We start from the raw sequence: 22,505 nt of genomic DNA on the forward strand, positions 1-22,505 counted from the left end.
AACGCCGTATGTCGAGTCCGCCGTAACCCGAGGACTTACTGTACAAGGTTTCAGTTCACCGCAGGACTTTGACCATCCCGTCAGACATTTCCAGTCGTGTCTGTGTAGACGCCGGCTGATCTCTGCGGTGGTGGGCCAGCGTAATCGTAATTTAAGTACCTGAAATTTGCACACTTTTGACATAAAGGCTTTTTTAAATTGAATAAGCATTCTAACTGCTATACAAAAAAGATCCCATATACATGTGCAAAGCAACAAAGTTCCCTGCTGATTTAAAGTAAGCAGATGTGGATTTTTCAGCAGCAAGTGAACAAATTGCCAAACCCGGCTTGAGCTATTTCATTCGCTTACTTGATCCGTTTTACATGTTGTAGCGTAATAAGTCTGTCATGAAAACAGCACTGATGTTTCATTCTGAGCCACACACTTGAACTCGACTCTGCGTGCATGTTGGCTGATGATAAACTTCTGCCCTTTACTCGTCTCCTGGCATCTTTCCATTTCCACGCACTCAGCCATGACCTAGCATGAAGACAATCTTTGTCTCACCACTCAGAAGCCTTTCCCCGATGATCTGTCAGCATCTTTCTGTCAGCTCTGCCTTTTCTTTTAATTCAGAAGACTTTCAGCACTTTGAAAAAGGAACACGTGTGTTTGCACAGCGCTCTTTTAGCATCTCAGCCGGCTTAGCGTAGGATTCTGAAAAGCCTTGTGCCAAGGGCTTGTCATATTTACCAAATAGCTTTATTTGGGGAGGGGGGGGGGGGGGGGTGCATGGATGCATGTTCCAGACTTGTTTGGAGGAATTCATTAAGCCGTAGTGCCAACTTTCTGCAACTGTGAGCAAATTCCGATCATTATGGTAGTTTAAACAAACACCGGAGACTCGACTCTGTGTGCATTATTGGCACAGCATGAAACAAATCAGTTTTAGTGAATCACTCTGGAGTTCTGTTTTGCCTTCACGTTTCTTTCTTTAGGCTAAGAAATTGAGATTAATTAATAATTGCCTGTCTATTGTCTAAGTTTGGCTGAAATCTGAGATCTGTTTGGTTTCAAAGTGTCGTGAGACGTGTTGGAACTGAGTACAATCAGTTACTGGAGATTACTGCAGCTAACAATTAAAATGGCAATTAAGTGACGACTGTAAACAAACTGATTCTTATTTGTTCTTGCTGCAAATAAAGTTTTCCTTTAGTTGGTTTATTTTCTAAAGTATAATTTTTAATACCAACTGTAAATGCATAATACCAATTTAAAACAAACTACACACAAACACATATATAACTACACTATATGGTCAAACGTTTTTGGACACCTGTTGGGCGTCCCAAATAGAGTGACCCATGTGATCTTTTTAGCTATAACAACAGTCACTTCTCTGAGAAGGCTTCTCACAAGACTTTCAAGTATGTCTGTGTATGGGAATTTGTGCCCAATCAGTCAAAAGAGCATTTGTATGGCTGGTTCAGAAAGCCTCAATTGATGTTTCAGTTCATTCCAGAGTTGTTGAGTGGGGCTGAGATCAGGACTTTGACTTTAAATCAAGCTTTTGTTCATGTCTTTATAAAACTTGCTTTGTGCACAGGGGCACAGTCATGCTGGAAAAGGGAAAAGCCTTCCCTAAACTGTTGCTGCAAAGCTGGAAGCATATCATTTCCTTTATATAATTGACTTATTACCTGTTAGCAATTGCTGTGGCTGAAACACATGCATTTAAAAATTAGAAGGGGTGTCCCAATACTTTTGTCCATACAGTGTATGTAGATTGATGGGTGTACTGTATTTATCCCCGGGGGAAATTTGGAAAAATGATAGAATTTGTGTTTTAAATGGGACATCCATTAAGCTCATGGTCAGGTGTCCAAATACATTCGGCCATACAGTGTATATGACGTTTTTGGGCTTGGTTCAGGTGTTCTGGTGCACTAATACACAGGAACAGGACCTAGCATGTTAATTGTTGATGTTTGCTGTTACTTAGCTGGTTACAATTATTGGCTCATATTTGACCCGCATTCTTACACTGGTACCCGGCCAGAAGTTAATGGACCTGAGGAGGAAGTAAATAAATGGCTGAATATAAACAGGTCTGGTCACTGGTTTATAATAAATATAAACAAAACATTATTGTTTGGACTCCAACATCTGATTTAAGTAGTTTTTCCTGGAATGTTCTTGAAGTTCCTATGAACGGGAGATCTACAAAGTATTTAGATTTTCTCACTCGCGGATGCAGTTAAGCAATTTTAGGCCAGTCACACACACACACACACACACACACTTCACTAAAGTTTACATGTACATTGCTTAGCATTAAGTCACAATCATCATACTGTGAATTTTTGTCGCCCTCCGCGCTGCTGATCATTCCAGTTAATGCGGTGACTCTAAATGAGGGATGTCATGACACCTGATGCAGCCTGCCTGGATCCTCCTTTATCTGTCTCTCGCTTCACATTTTAGGAACATTTTCTGCAGTGCACTCACAGGTGTATTAATGGTTTCTAGGGTCTGGTGCTGAGTCAGTGCTCCAAGTGCCCAGGGACATGGACATGGGTTTAAATCTCATCTCGAGTTACTCTGCCTGTATTGTGTGGCATTTTCTCCCTGAGCTTGCCTTGGATTCCTCCAGATATTTAGTCATATGGTTTTGGTTCCACTGCCCAACAACATGCCAGTAGATGAATTGTTTAGGGAATGATATACTTCTGACTACAGCAGCAGTTTAGGGAAGGCCCTTTCCTGTTCCAGCATGACTGTACCCCTGTGCACAAAGCTAACTCTATAAAGACTTGAAGAAAAGCCTGCACCGAGCCTCAGCCCCACTAAACAGCTCTGGAATGAACTGGAACGAATATTCTTTTGACTGAATGGGCACAAATTCCCGCAGACATACTATAAACGTTTGTAAGATTCTCTCTAAGAAGAGTGGATGTTGTTATAGCTGAAAAGATCACACAGAGGTCACTCTGTTTTAATACCATTTGTGTTTGGAATGGGACGTCCAACAGGCTCGTGATCAGTTGTCCAAATTCTTTGGCCATCTAGTGCCATCTGATCGCACTGTCTGTGTTCGGCATTACTGTTTTCTCATTTTATTTAAACCCAGCACAGATAATGAGCAAACAAAAATAAAAACGCTTTATTAATGAGCTTTTGTCAGTCCACGCAAAACATCTGATCTGAGGGAAGAATCAAGTAAGAAATGATGGTAGAATTTCACCGTCAAGGTGAGGAAATGTTAGTGGGTCCGGCTACTCTGGAATCACCGGACTCGATGCAGTAACACACTCTATGTTGGACGCCAATCCATTTCAGGACCCTGACCTTCCCTCCTCTAACACAGCCTGAGCGCCTGGAGACGTTACTGCTAACTAAAAGTTCTAAATATAAGCAACACTGGTACTGATTTGATTTCAGAGCTGTTAGTGATGAATCTCACTAGTGTGTGTGTGTGTGTGTGTGTGTGTGTGTGTGTGTGTGTGTGTGTGTGTGTGTGTGTGTGTGTCCTCAGAGACGTGTGCAGTGAACAACGGTGGATGTGACAGTACGTGTCATGATGCTCTAACAGGAGTGCGCTGCAGCTGCCCGGTCGGATTCACCCTCCAGCCTGACCGCAAGACCTGCAAAGGTTACACACACACACACACACACACACACATTCACACACACACAAACAACATTCACTTTCATCGCTGTGGTTACAGAGAACAAAAGAAACGGACCACTGGCAGAACTGGCAGAAGAAGACTCGGGATTCGCTTCATGCTAGAAGCCCTTATTTTGTCCAGATGATGACAAACCCTTTCTGAGATAAACGCCTCATTTACTGAGATGATTCACCGCTAATTAAAACCATCCAGTGCTTCTACGTTCTAGCTACGCTCCTGCAGTGGCGGTTTATGTACTGGGATCAAACAGGCTGAGGTTCACGGCACAGACTTCTGACAGTCACAAAAATCCCTAAAATATTATAGAAATTAAAAATTGTGTTTGTCAGGACTGAAAACCTCAAGAAAACCATTTAAATTTTGGCTTGGAAAAGGTTTGGAATTTTGAAGGAGTGTTTATTTTATTTGTACTCAGCAGATTATATGAATTCTGTAAGTTTGGCTGAACCCTACAGTACACTTCATTCATTCATGCATTCATTCATTCAGGTCACGGTGGGTCTGATTCTTTGGATGAAATGCAGGAAACACCCCACACAGGTCGCCAGTCCAGACACACACACACACATAGACACACACACACACACACACAGTTATGTTTACATTTGCAGCATTTAGCAGATGCTTTTTTTTATCCAAAGTGACCTACAATTTTTACTGAATACAGTTTAAGCAACTTGGCCGCGGTGGGGCTTGAACCAGCAACCTTCTGATTACTTGTCTAGTAACTTAACCACTAAGCTACCATCACAATCTTAGTAGCTCCAATTATAGTGACTGTTGACTGGCAACTTATTGTAAGTGTGGGAATGGACCCACATCTGGGGGGCGGCACGGTGGGTAGCACAGCAAGAAGGTCCTGGGTTCGATCCCCAGGTGGGGCGGTCCGGTTCCTTTATGTGTGGAGTTTGCATGTTCTCCTTGTGTCCGCGTGGGTTTCCTCCGGGTGCTCCGGTTTCCTCCCACAGTCCAAAGACGTGCAAGTGAGGATACAAAATTGTCCATGACTGTGTTTGATACCTTGTGAACTGATGAATCTTATGTGATGAGTAACTATCGTCCCTGTCATGAACGTAACCAATGTGTAAAATACGACGTTAAAATTCCAATAAAACAAACAAACCAACCCACATCTGGACTGGTCTTGAGTTAAACTCTGGTTCCACCAGGACCTTGATCAGGTTAAAGCACTAACTGAAGACGAGTGACTGCATGGATAATATGATAACTAAAGAGTAACTTTTAGCGGCCACACTATGTAGCCAAAAGTATTTGGACACCTGACCATGAGCTTGTTGGACCAAACAAATGATATTAAAACAGTTTTTACATAATTTATTTATTTCATGTGTAGTTGTTGTGACCGAAACACATAAATTCAGTAATTAGAAGGGGTGTCCCAATACTTTTGCCCATAGTGTGTATTTGGAACCAAGACTTTTTGTTTATTTTTTCATTGTGTCTTTATTGGCTTTTTCTCATTTCTTTATCTTTTTTTTTCACATCTGTCTTCCCAGACATTGATGAATGCCGAATGGGGAACGGCGGCTGTGACCACATCTGCAGGAACACAGTGGGAAGCTTCGAGTGTAGCTGCAAGAAGGGCTACAAGCTGCTGACCAACGAGAGGACCTGTCAAGGTAAGAGTCCAGTGTCCAGTCTCACAACCCCGTTCACCTCGCAAATTCAATTACGGGGAATTCGTCAGTATCCGCCCCTCCGGCAAAACTGACTAATTGTGGGATCTCGGAGGTGAGACTCGTTTCCTGGAACGGTTCCACCGGGGCGATGGAAGAAACGCTCTGCAGGAGAGCAGGAACTCTGAGCCGCTGAGCAAACAGAGCAGCACGCTGGGCCATGCGGAGTCGAGCCGAGATGCAGGTGTGGAGAATTAGAGCGAGCGATCATCTCTACCTCCCCCAACATCTGGAGGCCTCGGGAGAGCGTAAAGCAAACAGAGCCTGCAGAGGAACAGCAGCGAGAGGACAGAGTGGAAATTGAGGGAGGGAAAGAAGAAGAGCAGGGAAATGCGAAGAAGAATGTGTTTAGATATGGTGGTGTGTCTTGTTTTGCCCTTTCTATGTTATTATGAGGATCAGAAAAAGATTACACTGAAATTATACATGTTGAATCACGCAAGTTTTGACTAAAAAAGTTAAAAAGCAACCACACCAGTGCCGATCCAAGTTTGCAAGACCAGTTGTACCCTAGCGGTTAAGGTACTGGACTAGTAAGCAGAAGGTTGCTGGTTCAAACCCCACCACTGTCAGGTTCCAACTGTTGGGCCCTTGAGCAAGGCCCTTAACCCTCAGTTGCTTAGACTGTAAGTCGCTTTGGATAAAAGCGTCGGCTAAATGCTGAAAATGAATCTCAGCTCTGCTAATGCCTGACTGGGCGCCTACGTGGACTATGATCAGCTTGTCCAAGAGAGGGCGGACTGGAGGGGATTCCTTATAACTGCTGCAACTATTACTTCTGCTGGCTTATCGATGGCATCTGCAGAATAAAACGGAGAATAATGGAGATTGGTGTGTGACTCTCCATGCGCAATACAGATCCCCATATGACCCCGCTTTGTGCAGGTGAAAAAAAGTGCACTGCGGAGTTTTTCAAACCCTTGGGTGGGAAAAATAATAATTAATTATATAAACCAATATTAACAGGCACAAACACAAAATGAACTTGTACACAAATGCCCCTTGTGGAGGCTTTACATTACATCTTGTAAACCACAGCGGGACCAGATTGCCACCATTTTCATTAATGAAGTATATTTCGTTTTGTGTTTCATTTTATTGCATTGCTTGTGTTGCCTGGGCCGCCATAAAAGTCATGGACAAAATAGGGGGTCGCAGGTCTGCAGCAGTAGAGGAAGCAACATGTGATCGGGTAATTGGATACGACTAGATTGGGGGAAAATGGGGTAAAAAAGCAGTCTGGTTCTACTAGGAAACACTGGGCACAAGGCAGGAATACCCTGGACAGGAGGGCTATCCATTGCAGAGCTTCAGCCGAGTCAGACAAAGCCAGTCATGTCTGTGTACACCAGACCGCCTGGCCGACAGCACTTTTTTTGATGAATTTGCCTAGAAATGTCAGTTTAATCACCTAGCATGTTTAAATTTTCAAAAACGCTCTGGTACACGGTAGTTTAAATCTATTTTGGTACTTTTTGCGACCAGCTTCACGTTCGGCTGTGTTATTTCCTGCCTGGAAAGCATGAAAGCATTTTATCAGTTACACAAGCACCCAAAAATCTTAATGAAAATTAATGAAATTAGAGAATGCAGTGTCATCATTTAGACCCAGCATGCTTCAGTGCTCCACCGAGACTTTGCTCCATGACCTCTAGTTGTTTTCTTACCCCACTCCCCACCGGGCCATGGGTGAAAGCACGTGAGCGTGGTCAGCACTTTCGCCAGGCTGCTGGGAATGACCTTATTATGCTAATCTGAGAGTCATTTTTTTTGCTGGACCAGTTTTCCTTCGACTGGTTCGTGTCATGCTTCCTGACAGGCTGGTCATGCTTTACGCAAGTCATTAGTGAAGCATCACCATCTCCAGAGCTCGACCGTTTGCTGAGCAGCGTGTGGAATGTTGGGATGAAGTTTGGGGAGTGGACATGTGTGAGATTTGGCCCGCCATTGTTATGATAGGGAAGCGGTGTGTAGGTGTGGGCCGTCAGGGAAAGACTCTTATCTTTATCCTGTTCTCCACACAATGCTGCTTAAGTGCACACTAAGGTGAGGGGTCAAACAGATCGCTAAGCTCAGCGCTTCTCATCTTCAATGCCGTCAGTCCACAGTAGAGCCCCTTCACGCATGCACTTACACTCAGGAATTTACTGCTTATGGGGAACGCGGGACCACAGGCCGGAGTTCCAAGAAGACCGATGTTGCAGTTTACAGTTCGGGACCTTGTACTATTAGCAGCTAAATTTGTGATCACACCGACTTTCTTGGTGTCCCTTGGCATCGCAGAATGATGTGAAAGGACACAGAAAGAGATGCTGATGAGCAACCAGCTGCTGTTTTACCTGGTTGAAGAGGCGTAAACGTACCCACAGATAAAAGCAGTTTATATTCTAACCTGATCTTTGTGAGGTTTGTTCATGACAAATTCGGATTAGATCTGATAATTGTAATTTGTTTTTCTTCCCTCTTCACCTGACGTACATAAATAGAGCGCCTCTGATTGGCTGAGGCATGATAACAGATGAAGATAATCAATAATCTGGGGGAGGTGGAACGTCTTTATTTGTTGAATAGGCATATACACCAATGAAATTCTCTTTCCATGTATCCCAGTTTCTTTGGAAGCTGAGATCAGAGCACACGGGCAGCCGTTGTATGGTTCTCCCAGAACCGAAAGTGTTAAGATCCTTGTTTAAGAGCCCAAAAGTAAGACTACTTACAGCTATGCCAACTAGGCTGCCACCGTCCCAAATGCGAATTCATAGGAACAAGGATGTAATTGTCATACATACAGATACACATTTAAGGTATTATTAAAATCTTGGCTTTGAAGGTCAGGAGCCAGAAGAGTTAAGGCCCAACGTCACTGCTTTGCTTTACTTCATTCTCATCAACCGCTTTATCCTGCTTAGGATTGCAGTGGGTCCGGTCCACTCGGAAACACTAGGTTTAAGGCTTGCATATCCTGAACAGGGTGCCAATCCTTTGCTGGTGAAGCCAATCCTGTCTGTGTAGGTACCTGGACGACTGATAGCGCTGCTGGAATTCCAACCCAGATCTTTAGTGTAACCCTGCACCACCCAATATTTCTATAGACGAAGCTACGGATTAGAAAAGTGTCCAGACATTTGTTATAGTGTTTGTATGTTTGTATAAGCCTAATTAGATTCATATAAAGTAATAGGACTTAAGGAGGCACTCAGGTGGTGCAGAGGTAAATTACACTAGCCCACTACCACTGGGATCCAATGTCCAGGCTTCAATTCCCAGTGGTGCTATCAGCCAGTCGAGTGTCATGCAGACATGCACGTCTGAGTGGGATGGCCGAGGCTCTGCAATGGCGTGTGTTACTGCAATGTGTCCAGTGATTCCGGGAATACAGAACCCACCATGACCCTGACCAGGACAAAGCGATAAAAGGAAATAAAATGAAAAAGAGGAATTCTGGTCAAATACTCGGTCAAGTGAATTTAGCATTAGCATTTGCAAAACCTCTCGGAACATGCCGGTTTCTCCATTCAGAATACGTTTGGCTTTATCTGGTCACGTTCCACCGAGGGGAATCTGTCAGCAGCCACTTGTTTCATCAGTCAGGATGCAGCTTGTACTTCACCACCCTGGTTAAGATCTAGACATTCCTTAAGTGTTGCTAAACGTTTAACTCTCCGTCCTCATCAGGTCATTCAGACGAGACTCTGATCTTATCGTGCCACCATGTCCCTAAAGGCAGAACTCGTATCTGCGCTCTGTTGTTATCTTGTTTGAGAGGGCTATTGTTTCAGTGCAGTGGCCAAGAAGGGCGCTGGAGTTAGCATGAAGGGTGCAAAGGCACCACTATGGAATTTTTTTTTAATCTTTGGCTTCTCATCTTTGCTTTCTGCATATCTCCTTCATATCGATGACAGACACGACCCACTCAACGTAATGCCAGGCCTGTTTCTTGTGCATCTGTTTGTGTGCTAGATAGCACGTACACGGCCCTTCTAGCACTTATCACACATTTTCAAACAGAATTTTCAGTGTGTCTTCTTTCTTTTGTTTTGAGAACAAGTTGTCCCTTTAACAGTTCAAGTTCAGCAAAATAATGTCTTTTAAAATCGAGATTGTTTGGATATTTTAGGAACATACACACATTTTCATTTCCAGGCTTATTTAAAGTGTTTTGGATGATCAGGTCATCAGATGTGTTTTCAACTGCCCAAATATTAACAACCTAAAGAAGTATAATCTCTGGCTTCAAGATCAAAGTCAATCTGTAGCAGCTATACAGTTTACATTATATGGACAAAAGTATTGGGACACCCCTTTTAATTATTAAATGATTGTTGCTTCAGCCACAACAATTGCTTATAGGTGTAATAAATCAATTATATAAAGCTGTGTTGAAACTTAAAATTTAAATCCGAGGATTGACCGGGTCTCCGCTAAAGCTATTAGCATGTGTTGGCGTTAGACAACAAAAACAACAAATGAAGACATTTGGTTGCGACATCAGTGCTGTCGTATGTGTACGGTGTGTCTGGTACAAAATAATAGGAACACATATGCTGCAACCATGCTGGAACACAATCTAGGTAAGAGGAGAACAAACTGAAGTCGTAGTTACAGCAACACTCAGTGAGCCAGACACAAAACAATCAGTTAATGTCACTGTTAAAACTGCTTACGAATCACTTCGTATCACTGAATAATAATGAACACGTTTAGTGGAATGTAATGGAAGCAATTGGCCTACTGGGTTTTACTGGAATTACCCAGGAGCGCTGAATGATTGATGCCTTATGAGGGTCAGAACGCGAGCAGCGGGGTCCGTCGGGTGTAGAAAGCAGACGGCGGTGCCCTTCTGTCCTCCTGAACCCCTGTCAGTCTCTGTGGGAGAAACACAGTCCAGTCTCACTTGATGAATCTGCCAACAGCTCATAAAACTTTTCTGGTGAAGCTTGAAAGACCCAGACTGGAAAAACGAGGAAGAGATTATATAACACAGGCAGCCTGGTGCAGATACCACGCTCCTGAGTACCAGTATGAATGAAACTTGTGTTTTATTTTATTTATAATTCTAACTAATCAACTCGATTTACAGGTATCAGAACTTTGGTACCAGATACTTTCATAGGCATCAGGAGTAAAATAAACAAAAATTACTAAATTAAATCTACAAATTTTACCTACAGAAAATGTTGGTTTCATTTAATTTCCTCAGAGTGAGTGTAAGGGTCACGGCTGGTCCAGCTTCACCTGGAAACACTGAGCAAAAGGCAGGAATACCCGGAACAGGACACCGATCCATCGCAGAGCTTCAAACACCCCCCCACCCCAGACCAGATATAGCCAGTCATGTCTGTATGTGGATGCCTGATTCATACAGCCAATAGCACTACTGAGGATTTGAACCCTGGATCCCAGCTCTAGTGCTCTAATGTAAAATACCTGAGTGTATTCTGGGGTGAATATGAACCGACAAACAGGTTCATTGTTCATTTATAAATATTTAAATCTCAAACAATACACAGACAAAATAAGACAAGAGACAAAAGTGTGCTGACCTTCATAAATTAGCTAATGGGTGCATAAAATGCCAGATAACTAATACTTAGTTTATATATTTTGCCCCCAACCACACATACGCAAAAAAGTTTATATTAAAAAGTTGGATATATTTAATTCCCACGGTTTACTGTGGTGGACGATCTGGATGTTTGGGGCTGATTTTTCTCCTAGGTGAAAGTGTTCAGTGCTCACTAGCACATCACACATTTTGCCTTTGTTGATTTACCATTTACCATTAGGTAAATTATTTCCACATGGTGTGAGAAGAAAATGCTGAGTCTGTTTCTTAGCTTAGACAAGTGAGGACCTGTAGCTTTTAAAAAGTGAGTCATACTGAACAGTGGTGAGTTGTAAAACTGTTATGGTAGGGTACTAATGCTGAGATCCGGTTTAAATCTGATTTTAGCGGTGCTGTTGACTGGCCGGGCGTCTACGCAGACATGATTGGCTATGTATAGCGGGGAAGGGAGCGTAGGGGTAGAAATGACTAAAGCCCTGTAATGGATTGGTGCTCTGTCCATGGTATTCCTGCCTTGTGCTCAGTATTTCCCGGACCTGCAACCACCTGAACCAGGATACAGTAGATGATGGAAAATAAAACAATGAATAAATATGTTTGCTTTTTGAATTCATGACACATATTTCTCTATATGTCTTTGTCTCTGCAGACATTGATGAGTGTTCGTTTGACCGGACGTGTGACCACACCTGCTTGAACTCTCCGGGCAGTTTTGAGTGTCACTGTCAGAAAGGCTACATCCTGTACGGAGTCGCTCACTGTGGAGGTAATGCGCATTAAAACACCATGTAGCTTAGCATGGGAGGAGGAATCTGTCCCAGACTGACCATCTCATATACAGTACGCTCAGTTGCCTTTATATATGTATGTATGTGTGTGTGTGTGTGTTCAACCCCATTCAGATTGACAGGTACTATGGTGATGGTGATGTGTATAGCAGGGATTGACCCAGCAATAAGTCTCAGGAAACAGAGACTGAATATTTACTGATTCACTATATGGCCAAAAGTATTTAGACACCTGATCTTGAGCTCGTTGGACATCACATTAAAAAAACGAATGCTTTTAAAACAGAGTTGCCTCTATGTGATCTTTTCAGCTAGTTCTAGTTCGTTCCAAAGCTGTTCAGTGGGGCTGAGGTCTGGGCTCTGTGTAGGCCGAGTTTTTCCTTATGTCTCGGGGCGGCACAGTGGTTCAGTGGGTAGCACTGTCGTCCAACAGCAAGAAGGTTCTGGGCTCGATCCCCAGGTGGGGCGGTCCGGGTCCTTTCTGTGTGGAGTTTGCATGTTCTCCCCTTGACTGTGTGGGGACGTTAAAGGATGACGTTAAAATCCTAGTAAATAAAATAGGTAAATCTTTATGTCTTTATAGAGCTTGCTTTGTGCACAGGGGAACAGTCATGCTGGAAAAGGAAAGGGCCTTCCCTAAACTGTAGCTGCAAAGTTGGAAGCTTATAATTTCATTTATATAATTTACTTTATATAATTGATTTATTACAGCTGTTAACAATTGCTGTGTCATTAGAAGGGGTGTCCCAATACTTTGGTCCATATAGTATGTGGGGAATGTAGTTGAGAGTTAAGAGCAGACCCAGCCTTTGTCTCCACAGAAGCTTTAATACCACTTAAAATGCCCTTATTCAAGTCCTGAATGGGAACTGGCGAGACCATGGAAAAAAGCGCCTGATCCCCCACAGTGCCAGTTTACAGCAGACGTGGGTTAAAGGCGTCTATTAGCTTCCACCAGTCATAAATCCATTCAAATGTGGGAAACCAGGAGAACGTTGATTTATCGGACCATATTATCTTTATTGTTTAGCGGTTCAGGAGTTACGTGTTCTTACAATTTGGCCTGTGCTTCAAAAACGTCCTGAATGCCAAGACTTTGTGAAGAATTTAATAATCCACTCTTCTGACAAGGCTTCTCGCAGGACTTTGAAGTATGTCTGTGGGAATTTGTGCCCATTCTGTCAAATGAATATGGCATTTTTATGTTGCTCACGAAAGCCTCAGTTGATGTTCCAGTTCATTCCAGAGCTGTTCAGTGGGGCTGAGGTCTGGAGTTGATAGCACAGGGGCGCAGTCATGCTAGAACAGAGGGCCTTCCCTAAACTGTTGCTTCAAAGTTGGAAGCATGTAATATGTCATTGATTTATTACACCTGTAAGCAATTGTGACTGAAACACATGAATTCAATATTAATAGGGGTGTCCCAATACTTTTGTCCATATAGTGTATATCACGGGATTCTCCAGAACTGGTTGACCCAAAGCTTGGATGTCTCCAAATCCCCCCCATAAAGATTGAAAGCAGCTGTTCCAGGGCATAACCCCCTGGTTGAATGATGTGTGGTGAAGCTGGTTTGTTTGTGATCTCCTTTTTACTTCTGTTGCTCAAAGCCAGTGGGTTGGATTAAGGCCAGAGATCAAATATTTTAACAAAGAGAGTCGGGCTGTTCGTGCCATTCGGAGGTAACCATCTAACCACAGTCTTGCTGGGTGATGTAACGCTCAAGAGGAGGAGTGCGTTCCTGTGGTTCAGAGCAAGGGAGGCTAGGCGCTGATGGAGGCGTCAAGATAGAAACACGTGTTTACAGGCGGATTGAGAGCGTCCCGATGGCACAGGGCTCTAATAGCGTGTGAATGAGTCACACAGAGCGGGTACAGGAAGGCAGGGAGGCGGCCTGGCACTGGAGACGGAGCTGCCCAGGCATTGTTGAGATGTTAAGAGGCCCAGCCATGATGAATGAGGCTCTCTGCTTTTCTGTCCACACTCAGCCAGTCTTTAGATAAGAGGCGATGTCGGATTCAGACTCTGCTTTCCCATACGACGTCTTTCAGCATGGAATGAAACTGTAGCAGAACTCTGGCGTGAACAGCTCCCGTCTTAGGACCGACCAGTAAATAAATACTGTTTAGACATTTATTGGTTTTACATAGTTTTGATTCCAAAAAAAAAAAGAACTGGAGGCAGAATCCAGTTAGGAGCTGTAAAATGACCTGATACGCTGAGACAGATGAACTAAGTTTTTACCAGCAGAGCAGCAATGCATGATGGTCCCTGGAGCATTAGCACTGTTTCCTAGATGTCTCTGCTGCAGTTAAAAGTACTTCTAATAGAATTAGTATAAGTCCATGTCTAACTGGTTAAACCGGTGTTAAAAACAGTTAAGATTATGTTCTGACAGACAGACTGACACTTTATTTATCCCGAAGGAAATTATTGGTACAATAAATGTCCTACCACCATGGGTATTAATGTGCCTCAATTTGTGGGTATGACAGCCTCCACCTTTTTCACAAGGATCAAAAGAAATTGTGTGCCTTATTTTTTTTAATTATTATTATTATTAGATGTCGTCCAGTTGATTCCGACTCTTGGTGTTTCTTCAGAACATCTTGTCTTCTGTTGAATCTCAGGCTTCCTAATTGCTCAAAAGATAGTTAATTCACAGATAGTGGTGCGTGACTCTCCTTGTGCAGTGCTAGTCTCTTTTGACACTGGTTGGTCGGTGAATACACATGGCTCTTCTTAGTTAGGGTAGGGGGCTGCAGTGGCACAATTAGTGAACTGAATACAACTACATAATCAGGAAAAGTGGGTAAAGTGCAAAAATAGAATTATATTTTTTAACTGAAATGAACATGCACATAATTTCACCGTCTACCATACATAATATTGTGAAAAGATTTAAGGAATCTGGAAAAATCTCATTTTGTGTGGAGGCAAGGCCAGACCCACTGTAGATCTGTGAACATGGATTGCTGAGTAGCTGAAGTCTCGTATCGACCAACAATGGGCAAAAATTCCCATTTTTTAGGTGTGCTGCAGGCATAAAATCCTAAATTTGTTTATATCTTGATCTTCTTTCTGCATTCCCTTCGGGAATTATTAAAGTAATAAATCAATCAAATTGATCAATTAATTTTAACAAAATACATTTAAGTTGATCAGTGAAAACATTTTCTTTGTACTTTTGTCAGGTTAAATAAAGATTCAAGAGAATTAACAAATACTAGATTCTTTTTTATCGCATTTTATGAAATGTCCCAACTTTTATAAAAATGGGATTTGGGTTTAATAAAACCATTGCAGTTACGGTTTAATAAAAACAAATCTGTGTAGCATGACAATATAATCTAATGGTAATTGAGTAATAGGAAAGAAAAACATCGCTTTAATCCCCTTGCCCCCGTCTGCATGGAGCTCTCCAGCCTCGGAGCCGTGATTCAGGGGTCTTGGGACACTAACAAATGTTACATGAGGTCAATGGAGGTGTCAATCAAACAAGCATTTTTCTTTCTCTCCATTTTGCTCCCCCATTTTCCGAGATTAATGAGAGCTCCGAACGCAGACGGGTAAAAAAAGGAAACGCAAAGTCAAAGGTTTTAGTCTGTAGACTAATGAGGGAGAAAGGGGAAAAAAACGACCCCAAGAAGAAAAGGGAAACCAGACCAGCCTAGTAAGCACAAGCTTTATTCATTAACAAACATTAGACTCATTGCTTTTCTCTTCCTCTCCAGCTTTAAAGCCTTTGATATGCTTAAAGACTCTTTATGTTGTCTTCTCGGTCTGCGTCTACTTCAAAACCACTCAGTCAACCAGCTCTGCGTCGCTCTTTGTTTTTTATTCAGCTCCCATCTGGTTTGCTGTGTGTTACACAGTGATTGTGGTTTTACTTTTTCCTTTTCAGGGGGAAAAAACGTGCTTAGAGGCAGAGATGAGGAAATGCAAACCAGTGAATGCACACAAACCTCTGGCCGGGCCTCGCAATTGAGTCAAGGTGGAAAAACGATTACTGACAGCGTCAAATTAGCTCAAAGAAGCCGCTGCCCAATCGCTCCCTACATTTTCTCTGGGTTTATTCTTTTTACGTAAATCTACTTACTTCAAAGCTCAACTTAAGACGTTCTCTTCTCATGACACGTCAATCCGTTCTTGTTCTTTCATTTCTGGTTTGAACCAACTGACCCGAATTGTCTGTAGAACAAAACACATACACATACAGTACAATGAAATGCTTTTTCTGTCTATCCCAGCTTGTTTTGGAGGCTGAGGTCAGATCGCAGGGTCAGCCATTGTATGGCGCCAACAGTGTCTGCCCAAACCCACAACCTTCAGACTGATAGTGTCCCAGGTCATATATTGCTATTCCAACTTTTTAATGAACTGAATAATGTGAACACATACTTGTTTGTCTGAAATATTTTCACAAATTTGAGCTTTGTGATTTATGGTTACTATGCTCCAATCCAGTACATGAGTACACAAACTCGTTAAGATTAAATAAGTAAGGGATAGTGGTACAACCTTAAAATAAGTAGTTTGATGAGTTTGGTGTGGAGGAACCACTTTTGTGGATTGCTCAGATCAGTTCGTATGATTGCTTATGGTATAAACAGAAACCTTTTGATCAGGTGTCACTATACTTTAGACATATTGTGTATATATTCAGATTGCAACAAAATACACATTATGGGTGGGTGGATGGATGGACGGGTAGGTGGTTGGACGGACGGGTGGGTGGATTGATGGGTCTTGCTCAAGGGCCCAACAGCAGCAACCAGTATTGGGCTTGAACCAGCAACCTTCTGATTACTAGTCCTGTACCTTAACCACTAGGCTACAGCTTGCCCTAGTTAGATGGATGGATGGATTTTTGGAGGTTTATGTGGTTGGTTGGATGGATGGGTGGATGGATGGGTGGGTGGATGGACGGGTGGATGGATGGATGGATGGATGGATGGATGGGTGAGTGGATGGGTGAGTGGATGTGTGGATGGGTGGGTGGGTGGATGAGTGAGTGGATGGGTGGGTGAGTGGATGGGTGTGTGGATGAGTGGTTTGGGTGAGTGGATGGATGGGTGGGTGGGTGGGTGGTTGGATGGATGGATGGGTGGGTGGGTGGTTGGATGGATGGATGGATGGATGGATGGATGGGTGGGTGGGTGGTTGGATGGATGGATGGATGGATGGATGGATGGGTGGGTGGTTGGATGGATGGGTGGGTGGTTGGATGGATGGGTGGCTGGGTGGTTGGATGGGTGGGTGGGTGGTTGGATGGATCAGTGGGTGGGTGGGTGGGTGGTTGGTTGGATGGATGGGTGGGTGGTTGGATGGATGGATGGGTGGGTGGGTGGATGGATGGATGGGTGGGTGGTGGTTGGATGGATGGATGGGTGGGTGGGTGGTTAGATGGATGGATGGGGGGGTTGGATGGATGGGTTGGTGGATGGGTGGGTGGGTGGTTGGATGGATGGGTGGGTGGGTGGGCGGATGGATGGATGGGTGAGTGGATGGGTTGGTGGATGGGTGGGTGGGTGGGTGGGCGGATGGATGGATGGGTGAGTGGATGGGTTGGTGGATATGGCGGGCGGATGGATGGATGGGTTGGTGGATGGGTGGGTGGGTGAGTGGGTGGGTGGGCAGGCGGATGGATGGATGGGTGAGTGGATGGGTGGGTGGGTGAGTGGATGGGTTGGTGGATGGGTGGGTGGGTTGGTGGATGGGTGGGTGGGTGGACGGGTGGATGGATGGATGGGTGAGTGGATGGGTGAGTGGATGGGTGGGTGGATGGATGGGTGGGTGGGCGGGCGGATGGATGGGTGGGTGGTTGGATGGATGGGTGGGTGGTTGGTTGGATGGATGGGTGGGTGGGCGGGCGGGCGGATGGATGGGTGAGTGGATGGGTGGGTGGGCGGGCAGATGGATGGGTGAGTGGATGGGTGGGTGGATGGATGGGTTGGTGGATGGGTGGGTGGGTGGATGGGTGAGTGGATGGGTGGGTGGGTGAGTGGATGGGTGGGTGGGTGGATGGATGGGTTGGTGGGTGGGTGGGTGGTTGGATGGATGGGTGGGTGGACGGGCGAATGGATGGATGGGTGGGTGGGTGGGTGGGTGGGTGTGTGGGTGGGTGGATGGGTGGGTGTGTGGGTGGGTGGGTGGATGGGTGGATGGTTAATGTGGTTGGAAGGATGTATGGACTCTTGGACAGATGGATAGACGGATGGATGGATAGATGGTTTCCTAAATGAATAATCGATCTGTTTGTTTTGTTTTCAGATTTTGATGAGTGCAGTGTAAACCATGGTGGCTGTAAGCATGGCTGTGTGAACACACTGGGCAGCTACGAGTGTACGTGCCCACCAGGATCCCGACTGCACTGGAACAAGAAGGACTGTTTTGGTAAATATACAACACCTACACTTACTGGTCAGAGTACACATAGCACCAATGCAGTACTTGCAGGGTAGTTTAGACTTTAGATTTCACATGGGGACAGGGAAAAATATCCATGCCTTTGATCTTTGGTTCTGGCAAAGACTTTTAAGAGCAGCTTGGATGCAAAAGAAGAGACAAATGAATCGCTGACAAAATCAACCAACCCAAATATGAGAAGAACCGATTAATTGGAAAGGGCAATCATGTTGGAAAGTGTTGAGGGTAATGGAGAAAGAGGACAGCCAGCAACAAGATGGATGGATATAATCAGAGGAACTGTGAATGAGCCATTAAGAAGCCTAAAGACCCAAACACTGGTAAAACACTGTCCATATGGTCTCCAGGAGTCAGAATCGAGTTGACTGTACTTAATAACCCTAATTGGTCATTAACTAAACAGCCCTGCCTCCTGCTTAATAGCAAGTTATTAATTGATTACGGGTTTGTACAAAGTATTTCTTAATGATGGACTAAAGTGAAATTTGCTTTTAATTACAGAGGTTTTGAAGTGTGCAGCCAACCTGGTGGCTCCCAAAGCGATGCTGTCCTGCAGCAAGACGGGCAAGAAAGAAAGCTGTTCATTGACCTGTGCATCCAAAGCGCATTACCTGTCAGGTACACACTGCAAAAAATATTTGCAATCTTATAATTCATTACAATGTGTGTGCATTTTTTTTTTACCTTATTCATATGTCATTCCTATTTTGATTCTTGTGACACATTAAAAAAACTGGCACAGGTCAAAGTTTGTGTGTGGCTTCATACTAAGAGAGTTCTGGTGCTAGACTGGCTGGCCTGCAGACCAGACCTGTCTCTCATTAAAGACATGTGGAGCATTATGAAGTGTAGTACGAAACAATGCATATTTCATATGGCTGAGCATCTGAAGCAAGAACGGAACTAATCTAGTTTCACCTGCCACTGTTGGGCCCCTGAGCAAGGCCCCTGACGCTTAGTTTTTGCATTTCATTCAGCAAGTATAAGTAATTTTGGATAAAAGCATCAGCTAAATGCAATCATGTAAATATCATTAGGGGCCCCTCATAAATGTTCAGTGGGATTGAAGTGAAGTGACTGTATAGTGTTTGAAAAGGGCCAGTACTCACTGGTACTGCTACATTTTACTCTTCCTTCTGGGCTATTCTAAATGACCGTAGATAAGCTACATTACCCAGGGGGCACCAGTGATGCTCACCTGTTCCTCGTCTACAATTAACGTTAACTCAGTATGTATGCTTTACTCTACCTGTAGAGTCTGACAGCAGTTACACAGTCAGCTGCGGCGTCCCTGTCATCCGAGGAAAAACTCAGAGCAGAATAAACTCCAGCAGCAGTCAGAGCTGCGTAGGTAAGATCTATAAGGCTACACGATATGGTCAGAAAAGTATGTGGACACCCCTCTTAACTGTTGAGTTCAGGTGACTGTTCCCTTGTGTACAAAGCGAGGTTAGTAAACACATGGTTTAATGAGTTTGGTGTGAAGGAACTCAAACCCCTGACCTCAATGTTACTGAACACCCAAGGAAGAAATCAGGATATCACACGTTTTTGATACTCTCACAACAAATTCCCACAGGCGTACTTCAAAATGTTGTGGAAGGCCTTCCCAGAACAGAGTAGGCTGTGACATCTGCGAAATGGGGGTCAACATTATACTTATGCCCATGGTTTTAGACTGGGATGTCCAACAAGCCCCTTGTGTGTCCACATACTTTTTTGATCATTTAATGTACATCACACTTGACACAGAAGTAAAGTACTAAATCACTTTATCCAGTTAAATGACAACTCATGGGTAGTAGCTGTGTACAGTTTGGTAAAATGGATCTGTAGATAGTGAAGTGTATGGATGGATAGGTAGATGTAAGTGGATAAATGTATGTACGGATGGATAGATGAATGAATAAATGAATGGATTAATAAATAAATGGATGGATGGATGTATGAATGAACAAATGGATGGATGGATGGATATAACAGATAGATAAATGAACGGATTATTGTATGTATGGATGTACAGTACAGGCCAAAAGTTTGGACACACCTTCTCATTCCTGTGGTTTTTCTTAGTTTTTTTTAAATTTTCTACATTGTAGATTAATACTAAAGACATCCAAACTATGAAGGAACACATATGGAATTATGTAGTAAACAAAAAAGTGTTAAACAAACCAGAATATGTTTTATATTTCAGATTCTTTAAAGTAGCCATATTTTGCTTTAATGACAGATTTGCACACTCTTTGAAATTTTCTCAACCAGCTTTATTAGGTTTCCACCTGGAATGGTTTTCAATGAATGTTTGTGCCTTTTCTAGAGTGAATTTTTGGAATTTGTTGCTTTTTTAATGTGTTTGAGACCATCAGTTGGGTTGTGCAGAGGTAGAGTTGGTAAAATATAAAACATATTCTGGTTTGTTTAACACTTTTTGGTTCACTACATAATTCTTCATAGTTTGGATGTCTTCAGTATTAATCTACAATGTAGAAAATAAAAATAATCAAGAAAAAACATTGAAGAGAAGGTGTGTCCAAACTTTTGGCTGGTGTGTCCAAACTTTTGGCCTGTACTGTATGTATGTATGGATAGTTGAATAGATGAATTGGATTAATAGAATTAATTAAATTTTTAGTTTTACCCATGTTACTTCGGTTTGCCTGTAGAGACTCTGACTGCCCCAGTGAAGCAGACGGCCTCGTTCCGAATCAAGAATGCCAAATGTCACCTGCACCCCAAACTCCGGGGACGAGTGGATGACGGAGGCAAGCAGATTGGACCAGGTGAAAGATCGTAGGTCATAAACCAGGACCTACAAACACACTGCGTATATGGTAGTTAAGAGGGCATAGATTATACCTGTGCTAATAATTCTACAGGACTGCCTATAATAATATTTATTACAGTAGGTTGGCCCAATGTGCCTGATTTCTGGGGACAGTCCCTGAAATATCCTTGTGTTTATTGCTGCACATTCAGATTTTAAGGAACAAGTCAAAAGAAAAACACGTCTGTAGTTCTGTACTTAAATCATTAAAAACAAAATAAATAAATGTAAAAAAAAATGATCAGCCAAACCACCTTTAAGTAAAGGCAATGCTATTAAGATACTCAGCATTTAATGGCCTCATACTGTTATTAGTTACTATGTTTGATGAATAAGTTTATAAATAGTGAATTGTAAGTGATGCCTCAGTTGTCTTTTGCCTGCTAAATAAAAGAATGTGTCCAGTTTTTATTTAAGAGAATTTAAGCTACCAGTTTAGCACTGTTCAAATCATCAGACACTAAACTCACCGTGGTTGATCGACTACATTTATTGTTTGGCAATCGTTAAACAATTGACCATCACACTACATCCATATCTAGATCTAGATAAGTGGCTCACGATAAGCAAATAGCAAGTTACTTACAACTGCTTATAATGTTGTTTGTTAGCCCTTTAGCATGAATGAGTTATTTAAGTGTGTGGACTGTAGGTGGCCAGCTCTGCAACAACTGCCAAGTCACCTTCGTCAACCTGAAGTGCGAGTCCTCCAAAAAGGCCAGGGGTCGGCGCACACGGAACCCAACGAACAAAGAGATCCTGCGGATTACTCTGGAACTGGAAGCGGAAATCAAGACGAGTGATACGACTGGTGAGTGTGTGCACGAAATGCACAGTCTACAAGAAATACCTGAGACCCCAGAGCATCTTTAAACAGCTCACAGTATATCCTGAGCCCTTTTCAGTCAGCTTGATACTTCAGGACTGTTCCTAATTTTATGGAAACTACAAATAAACAATATTTTATACTGATATTGTGTTCCACACACCCTCTAATTTATTCACTTCTGTTGAAGGTATCAGAGACTCCAGCTCGACTACACGATTTAATCAGCATCAGATTTTAATCGTCAACAGATTTTCATGCGTTTTTAGTTTGTCTCTGGTGTTGAGGGTACAACTGACTCTCATCCACGCGCACACACACACACACACACACACACACACACACACACACACTCTCAATACAATTTTATTATACCCACACAACACTGGGTTCTCTGGAAACCCTAAGAACAAGCCAATAAAGTCAATATCAACAGAACACAAGGGTTAAAGAAGTTTGGCAGATTTAAACCTAAATGTTTTAATGTTTAAATATATTTGCAGTATTACACAGGCTGTTATCTTTGAAACCGAACAATTAAGGGACAGTCCTTACCACAACTTATCAGTTATAATACGATGTTACATGCTGATGTTATTCATTCATTCATTCATTCATTCATTATCTGTTTTCCCACCGCTTTATCTTATTCAGATCCACTGTAAAGTACAATCATACATTTAAAGTCATTTGTCGTT

The 22,505-nt window shown here is 43.0% G+C and overlaps 1 protein-coding gene across 3 annotated transcripts in view; it reads left to right on the forward strand.

Annotated features, from left to right (window-relative positions):
- scube3 (signal peptide, CUB domain, EGF-like 3) overlaps positions 1-22,505 on the forward strand; it is an 85,435-nt gene that overhangs the window by 55,578 nt on the left and 7,352 nt on the right. For 2 of the 3 annotated variants that reach the window (XM_063015283.1, XM_063015280.1), the window contains 8 exons: positions 3,518-3,634; positions 5,192-5,314; positions 11,587-11,703; positions 17,999-18,121; positions 18,656-18,772; positions 19,410-19,505; positions 20,821-20,937; positions 21,634-21,792. In XM_063015283.1, the coding sequence (XP_062871353.1) occupies positions 3,518-3,634; positions 5,192-5,314; positions 11,587-11,703; positions 17,999-18,121; positions 18,656-18,772; positions 19,410-19,505; positions 20,821-20,937; positions 21,634-21,792 (969 nt within the window). The remainder of the gene's footprint in view (positions 1-3,517; positions 3,635-5,191; positions 5,315-11,586; positions 11,704-17,998; positions 18,122-18,655; positions 18,773-19,409; positions 19,506-20,820; positions 20,938-21,633; positions 21,793-22,505) is intronic. The other variant, XM_063015282.1, reaches the window with a different exon arrangement.

The sequence above is a fragment of the Trichomycterus rosablanca genome, chromosome 19 (assembly GCF_030014385.1).
Source record: "Trichomycterus rosablanca isolate fTriRos1 chromosome 19, fTriRos1.hap1, whole genome shotgun sequence".
NCBI lineage: Eukaryota > Metazoa > Chordata > Actinopteri > Siluriformes > Trichomycteridae > Trichomycterus > Trichomycterus rosablanca.